This window comes from Octopus bimaculoides, chromosome 2 (assembly GCF_001194135.2).
Source record: "Octopus bimaculoides isolate UCB-OBI-ISO-001 chromosome 2, ASM119413v2, whole genome shotgun sequence".
Taxonomy (NCBI): Eukaryota; Metazoa; Mollusca; class Cephalopoda; order Octopoda; family Octopodidae; genus Octopus; species Octopus bimaculoides.
In genome coordinates this window covers 36,260,371-36,269,493 of record NC_068982.1, presented here as the reverse complement: position 1 = coordinate 36,269,493, position 9,123 = coordinate 36,260,371, and the positions used below count along the sequence as shown (strand labels likewise).

Genomic DNA, 9,123 nt, shown 5'->3' with positions numbered 1-9,123 from the left:
ATATATATATATATATATATATATATATATATATATGCACACACACAACAGGCTTCTTTCAGTTCCCATCTACCAAATCTACTCACAAGGCTTTGATCGGCCCAAGGCTACAGTAGAAGGTGCCACACTGATATTTATATACCATGATCATAATATGTTTTTGTGTGCATATCTATTTTCTCCATGCTGGCATGGGTAAGATGAGATTTATTGAAGCAATATTCTTCAACTGGATGTTCCTCCTGTCACAAACCTTTACCTGTTTTTCAAGTAAGATATTTATATTCCATTGGGCTTCACATGATGAAACAGCCAAACTGCAGGGGTACTGTTATCATAACATTACCATAGCTAAAAACCATGCCAGGCAAAGACACAGAAATAAACATTTATGCACATATAATCCATAGAAATTCACTTATGATCCATAGAAATTCACAAATCAGATATACCATATTTCCACCAAGCTGAGGACAAGCAACTCCAACAAGCTAGCCACATGAGGGTGCAGTGTTGTACTTTGAACAAGTATTCTTACCATTGTCTAGTATTCCTGTACATTCTGACCAGCAAAGTAGAGTCAGAGCATGGGAGCTGTGGATTTTCTGCACTCATCATTAGTGGTGTGCATTCCAGCATAGATTTTTTTTTTTAATTAATGAGATTATTGATACAGCAGCTATTTTTATGTGCATGTTTTTTTTTTATCTGAATTAGCGAGGCATATAGTATCTATTAAGAAGGCACTAATTAGTGTTCTGGGATTGGCTGGGTTTGAAGATGTTGGACTCTGTTACAACAAGCTGTACAACCCACATATCCTAGCAGAAGCTAGAAAGATAGACTAAAGTCATTATCCAGTGGTCTGGAGGCTTAAAGATTCATTCATAGTTGATAACCTAACAGAATTTGGATATAGTCAGGCTACTAAGGTTTCAAGTATTGTGGGCTACATGTGAGTTTGTGTTTTCTGGATTAAAACAAAAAAAAGAATTGGTGGTTTCACTATGTTGTTAAAATGACGTTCTGGTATCTGTGGATGGTTAAAAATGTAGTTGTGGGGGCTTATATAGGATAGAAAAAGCTGGTTATAGCTAATCTTTCAATTTCACATTTTTTTTATTTCACTGTGCAATTTGATTTTTTGTGAGTACTTGGGATTTAAAATTTTTTTTATTTATTTATTAGAGGAAAAAACTGGTACTAATGATCTTTGCAGACCACCACCCACCCAGTCTGCTATGGTAGGTGCAGTTAATGTTTAATTTCGATTTCTGTAAATCAGTCTACAAGAAAACGAGCAAGAGAAGGGATAAGAATTCTAGAGGACTTTCAATATGGGAAGGGATGATATGGCAGAAAGTTAAGTGTGGGAGATAAGATATCCACAGTAGGGTGACAAGATGAAACAGGTGTTATGCAAAGTAGGTAGCAGTAGGTTAGTTGAGAGTAGCTGGGGATGTTGTAACGTAGAACAGGGAGAGATAAACAATATATCTGATCATAGTGTGTTAGTGAATGAATCCTTGCCAATTGGTAAAATGGTTTTCATCTGAATGCTTTCTAGGATGTTTATCTGTATAACAGAACTGTAATATAGATTGCTCCTAAGCTTTGCAGAGGGTTAGTAATTGATCAAGGAGGATGTATTTTCTGAGTTTGGAGAAGCCTTGTCTAGAGGATACAGTTTTTGCGATATTGGATGTGTAGATGTTGACAAAACAAATATACAACGTAGAAAATGTTTCTAATGCGACAGAAATATTGAAAAGTTTTGAAACGTAAAAAATAACATTAAGAATATTATGAAAATTTCAACTTGATCTTAAATTAAACGTATTTAGTCTTTCATAGTAAAATAGACGGATCTAAACATCATTAATGTCTCTTCAGAAAATTGTGTCAGTATCAAATAGCGTAACGACTTAGCCTGTCGTTAACATGAAATTAGTATTTTTAGGTGGACATAATATTTCAGTAAAGTAAATAAATAAATAACGTTATTCGAAAATGTATCGATTTTAAAGTATATGCGTTACGTTTGTAAATATGTAACCTGAGAAAATTTAACATTTTTAATGCTTCCATCGTATTCTTAATTTCCAATCCACGAAACAGGACATTAATCAGCATAATACGTGTAACTGGTTCCTGAAACAAAGTCTGTCATTGAAATTATCGAGAGAGAAGCTTTTTATTTTCCCTTCTGGCTTTCCCTTCCAGTGTTTCTTTTATAATTTCTAAAAGAAATGTAAAATATGCTTGGAATACTTTATTGACGAAAAAATAATTACGCACCTGCCAAACAGAACACCTGCTGGTTGAAAGCTACTAGATTTAATTTAATAACGGTACACGTAGATTTTAGGCCATGGCAGAGTGAAGATTTTTGCAAAGTGATACAACCACTATAGAAAATCAGATGATCTTTAAAGGAATGCCCACGCAAAACGATGTACGGCCTTGCCCTTCGATTGTAATACCATCGATATTCATATTATTAAAAAAAAATCTACAGAGTCGTTATTAAAAATCACACATAATATAGCAGATAAAATACTAATATTTAACTTAAATCATCACCAAAAAAATAGCTAAATTATTTCAAATGGGTTTGAGATAATTTTGGAAAATAATTTTAATCGTTCCGTAAATAAATATTCATTCCAAATTTGAAGGTTATATATCATATGACAGTACTCACTGAGAAAAGAGGAGTGGACAGCTAGGATGATATCTTCTTTGGTTTTATTGTATTAAAACTAAATTAACAATCTGTGATGAAAAAAATCACAGAAGTAAAATTATATAATTATGAAATGCTAATATAGTATCTTAGTTCCAAATGCAGTGGACGACAATAATGCGCCTCGGGATCAATGTCCAAACTAAGATGATATATATCAAACGAAGAAGCTACCATCAGTTCTTATTTTCAAAACAAAACAGTAAATAACTTACGCTTTCTAGCTTCGGCTACTTTCTCGGCAGCTTTCTTTTCAGCAGCCAAAAGTTGTTGTATTCCAGCAGACTGACTAGCCATAATAGATTTATTTGGAAGAAAATTAGCGAGGTGGAGTACGTGAGTTCTTCTGCAACTGTAGTTGACTAGTCATGTGACATCACAAAAGCGGATGTTTGATGACGTTTTATCACTAAGTTTGTGTCAACAATGAGTCGGGATTACCTCCCTTCGCTTTTAATATTTTTGTTGCTTCTCATTGCAATTACAAGGGCAATTGGGGGGAAGAAATGGACTTTAGTCAAACTATGAACCTCAGTAATATACAAATTCCGGTAATTGTTCAGTTTGCATTCGTAAAAAAAGATGTAAAAGAACATAACTAAATACACCAAAGTATGTTCTCTGATACTTTACTCACTCTTGTCACCCCCTCATCTTTATCTGTTATTTACAACTGATTTCTAGCTTCGTTTTGGAGAAAATGATGATTTACTCGATATATAAAACTATCTATTTGTATCTCTCACACATAAATCTATATTTCTGACTTGTTATCTAGCTATCATTTCTTTCTGCTTTCCTTTCATAAAACAGACTTGCAGCTAAAAGTACGCCTCAAAAAAATATAAACAAGAACTGAAAAAAAAAACTAAAATGAAAGTTATCAATATTATCGACAATCTGTTTTGATTTTACGAACGTAAACTGAACAATTATCCAGATTCTTATTTCATAAATACCAATTGACTATAAAGTTAGTTCAGGCCTCGGTGGATGTAAAGAATACGCACACCACCCGTTTTCGGAGTAACCCTAACCTTAAATACCGGGTGTGCGTATTCTTTACCTTTGCCCAGGCCTCTACTTCGTACTTTCCTCACCATCTAATAATATTCGTCATGATACGTTCGCGTGGTGTCATATTGTAAATGGACTAAACGATCAGCGAGACTGAGCTTGTGACTCAAGTTCTTTGACTCACTGCTCTTTACATCTATCATACTGTTAATACCTGAGATAGATATGAATATCACGCAATTTCGTTCCTCTTTCCGTTGGAATTATCGACGAGGACTTCGTGTCTACGTGGGCAATTAATATTTCTATTATACAATACTTTTTAACATCTTGAAGAAATAAAATATATAAAGGTCTTAAAGAATAAGGAATTTTTTAGACTCTTCCTTATAAAAATATTTTTTGAAAATACACTTCGTTGAAATAACGATATTAAACATTAGTGTAATATACTGAATGTCGAACGCAAGAGAAATTACCATTGACGAAGAAGCACTGGAAAAAACTTATTTTATATGTATGTCACCATGAAGAAGCGGTATCCTTGATCTTAGTGTGTCCCCGAGACTTGTGAGATTGAGACGGTCATATTCAGTTTAAACGTGTAAGTGGACGTCTGAAAACGGAATTCCTGACGATTGGGGAATTGAACGAGAATTTTGTCATAGTGACACACGCGTAGAGTGGGGAATGAAGATGGAAGCGACAGATGGATGTAGGTAGAGGTAGTATGCAACAAGCAAATTCTGTAGACCACAGGTAATTGTCGTAGCAATGATAATAGAAAAAAGAGTTAGGAGACAGCGTTGATATGAGTTAGAGACCGAAGTTCTCTAACCCATTTCAATGAATCTTTGTCAATCAACCCATTGGCTTTCATATGGATGTGTTCTAAGTTGTTTCTGTACATAAGCATCGTTTAACGTCCGCTTTCCATGCTAGCATGGGTTGGACGATTTGACTGAGGACTGGCGATTCAGATGGCTGCACCAGGCTCCAATCTGATCTGGCAGAGTTTCTACAGCTGGATGCCCTTCCTAATGCCAAACAGTCCAAGAGTATAGTGGGTGCTTTTACGTGCCACCGGCACGAGGGCCAGTCAGGCGGTACTGGCAACGGCCACGCTCAAATGGTTTTTTTTACGTGCCACCTGCACAGGAGCCAGTCCAGCAGCGCTGGCAATGACCTTGCTCAAATGTTTTTTTTTTCATGTGCCAGTAAGGCGATGCTGGTAACAATCACGTTCAAATGGTACTTTTTACATGCCACCGGCACGAGAGCCAGTCAGCAGCCCTGGCAATGATCACACTCGGATAGTGCTCGTAGCGCTCCACTGGCACGGATGCCAGTCATGTGATACTGACATCAAATTTGATTTCGGTTTCATTTGCCTCAACAGGTCTTTGCAAGCAGAGTTTAGTGTCCAATGAAGGAAAGGTACACATAAGTGGGCTGGTTACACCACTGGCATAGGCCACAGGTTATGGTCTCACTTGGCTTGCCAGGTCTTCTCAAGCACAGGAAATGTAAAACTAGTTACAGTATGAGTTAAACTCAAGAACATAAAGTATAGTAAGACAACAGGGTAACACTGTTAGTAGGAGAGGTTATGAAGGTAAAGAAGGTGGATGAAATATTGTAACTGAATAAATTAAAGGAAGCTAAAAGCAGTTAAGGGCAAGACAAAAAAAGGTGAAAAGATTTTAGATTTTTTTTAAAGAAATCACAAATCTCAGAAAAATAAAGTTCTCAAAAATTACTCTTTTACTTGTTTCAGTCATTTGACTGTGACCATGCTGGAGCACTGCCTTTAGTCAAAGAAATCGACCCCCAGGACTTATTCTTTGTAAGGACTCTTCTACCGAACCGCTAAGTTACGGGGACGTAAACATACCAGCATCGGTTGTCAAGCAATGTTGGAGTGACAAACAGACACACAAACATACACACACACACACACACACATATATATACAACAGGTTTCTTTCAGTTTCCGTCTACCAAATCCACTCACAAGGCTTTGGTCGGCCCGAGGTTGTAGTGGAAGACACTTGCCCAAGGTGCCATGCAGTGGGACTGAACCTAGAATCATGTAGTTGGTAAGCAAGCTACTTACCACACAGCTATTCCTGCACCTCTTAAAGAAAATATTGCTTAAAGAATAATATTTAAAAGCTTAGTAAACTTCACAAACTTAAAAAAGCCTTGAAGAAAATAATATCAAGCATACATACAGAAAGTGTGTGGGTTGGCAGCATTTTAGGCATAAGAGAATATAAAATGCAGTTGACTCACGAACTAACAATACACACACTTGTATGTGTGTTCAATTTTGTTTATAAACCTCGAGCTACTTCCAATTCATATTGTAGAACAATTCACACCAGCACATGATCATAATAGAAAGTTATAAGTAACTAAGTGCCATAATGCATTAGTCTAACAGGATATTAATTCTACCATCCACACTCTTAATCTTAATAATAATAATAGTTGGAAATTTTGGTACAGGGCCAGCAATTTTTGAGGGGAGAGGAAGTCAATTACATGAACCCCAGTGTTTTACTGGTACTTATTTTATCAGCCTCAAAAAGATGCAAGGCAATGTCAACTTTGGCAGAATTTGAGCTCAGAATGTAAAGATGGACAAAATGCAACAAAGTATTTTGTCTAACGTGCCAATGGTTCTGCCAGCTTCTTCTTCTTCTTATTATTATTATTATTATTATAATAATAATAATAATAATAATAATAATAATATCAGACAAATACATAACAAAAATAGCAGGACTTACAAATATATATAACATACAGAAAATTGCACTACTGGGTACTGCACACATTCTACGCAAAACACTTTCAATACAGTAAACATAAGAGCACCACAGCAAACCACAGCACATACCCAAGGCACACAGAGCTGCGCTCGGTAGTGAAGTGAAAGCACGTTACAAAAATAAAACTACTGAATGATGATGATGATGATGATGATGATGATGATGATGATGATGATTTAAAAAAAAAAAAATGCCTTGATGCAATACCAAGCAGTGGCTCTCATGGCTTTTGATCTTAACTGATTGGAAGTGTTATCATGTACACTGTTTTGTCTTGGTAGAAAAGATGGGCTACAGTAAATATTCTGCTCAATACCAGAGATTCGTTTGTCAGTTGTTTGACCTTAACCAGTTGAGCATGTCCCTTAGTGGCTGATGATATGTGCATCTCTGGTCGTGAGCAGAAGTAATGGCGGAGCATCATAGCCATGTGTTGCAAGGAATTCTTTGGGGTTTGAATAATTCACCTCTGGAAACATGGGTGTTTCATTCATCATCCTTAAACCTTTTGAGCAGGATGGGCTACTCGACCTGAAGAAAATTCTAACTGGGCTCCACCTGCAAGTCATGCACTGTTTATCTTGATATAAGATCACCATGTCACGCACATGTAATTGTGATGTATGTGCCTGGTGTACCCTTATCAGACAGGTAGTCGTGATGGGTACATTGGTAATTGTATCCCAGTGTCATTTTGATGGCATGATCTGCTCTCTCACTCAATGATAATGATAATGGAAAATTATCTAAGAATGATCCCTGGCTTACCATCCATGCAGGAAGTGCAAAAGAGTGTCTTAACTGGGACGTCACACATACTGAGAAGAGCATTGTCGCTGTGAATTTTCTTTTTCTTGTTTCAGTCATTTGACTGTGGCCATGCTGGAACACCACCTTTTAGTCGAAAAAATTGACCCCAGGACTTATTCTTTGTAAGCTTGGTACTTATTCTATTGGTCACTTTTGCCGAACTGCTAAGTAATAGAGACATAAACACACCAACATCAGTTGAGAAGCAACGGTGGTGGGGACAAACACAGACACACACATAAATATATACATATATATATATATATATATATATGACAGTCTTCTTTCAGTTTCTGTCTACCAAATCCACTCACAAGGTTTTGGTCAGTACATAATGTACATACTGACAAGGAAGTAAGAATGAACTGACAAGACAATACTTTAAAAGATATGTACTTTTCTCAGTATGTGTGATATACCAGTTAAGATAATTTTTTCCATACTGGGAGATTAATGAGAAACACCTGACCTCAGGAGACCTTTGTTGGTCATGGAAGAGTTAGTCCATTGTTTTAGGCTTCACCTACATCTTGGCCATACCTTATTTAATTGAGACCCATTTCTCTCTTTCACCCTCTTTTGTTGGCAAACCTCCAGCCGGGATCACTTCGCTTTGCACACATCGACTGAATGAAAAGTGATAACGTAATCCTTACCCTTTCTTTCTCTCTGTCAGCAGAACGCACAGCTTCCCTACGTACACACTACCAACGAGCGATCAACACATAGTACCAATGTCAATTATTAATGCATCTGTCTTACTAACCACTACTGGCCAATAAATTTGTGAATATTCCTTTTTCTTCAATGTTGCACATTCGTCACAGCAGTCTGCTAAATATATATATAATATCAACAATAATAATAATGATTATTACGAAGTGGCATAGCATTACCTTTAGTTCTTTTATATATATGAGAGCAAACCGGTAAACGTTTGGAGTAATCCCTTACTATTTACAAATATATATATATATATATATATATATATAAGAAGGGCTCTTTTAGTTTCCATCAACCCAGTTACCAAATGCACTCACAAGACCTTGGTCTACCTAAGACTATAAGTAGAAGACATTTACTCAAGGTGCTGTGCAATAGGACTGAACCCAAGTCCACATGGTTGGGAAGCAAGTTTCTAAAGCACGCCTACACGACATAAACGATTTATTGGTACTGTATGTGGTGGACTATAATGTACAGACAATATATTAGATTCATCATCGTAGCCCTGTCTAGGCTACGCTTACCCTAGCCACAATCTACCTCATAATAAACTAAAAATACTTAAAATGAAAGACGACTTGGACAGTCAAAGAGTACAAATCATTGATGTGGCAAACACAGTCCCTATCACTTCATTTGAAATTCCCCTTACACATCTGTACTCACCTACATCAAAAACCACCTTAAAGACGCTACCCTTTCCACCTAATTCCTAAAACACACAGAGATGTAATACCGATAGCGTTGCTATCCCTAATAACTGCGCCTAAATACACACACTATGAAACAAGAAGGACCTACAGAATACAAGGTCAGAGTGATCAACAAAAGAAAGATTGCGTAATGTGACTGACGTACTGAAAATAAATATTTCTTTAGAACTACAGTTTTCAAGGGAAGTAACTTTAAACAGTTTATTAACAGAAAGCGTTTGTTGGTCCATGTCTCTCTCTCTCTCTCTCTCTCTCTCTCTCTCTCTCTCTCTCT

General features: G+C 36.5%; 1 protein-coding gene across 1 annotated transcript in view; it reads right to left on the bottom strand.

Moving 5' to 3' along the window:
* LOC106878774 (V-type proton ATPase subunit G) overlaps positions 1-3,135 on the bottom strand; it is a 14,947-nt gene extending 11,812 nt beyond the window's left edge. The window contains exon 1 of the mRNA XM_052976344.1: positions 2,962-3,135. Within this exon, the coding sequence (XP_052832304.1) occupies positions 2,962-3,043 (82 nt within the window). The 5' untranslated portion in view covers positions 3,044-3,135. The remainder of the gene's footprint in view (positions 1-2,961) is intronic.
* Positions 3,136-9,123: the final 5,988 nt, after the last annotated feature.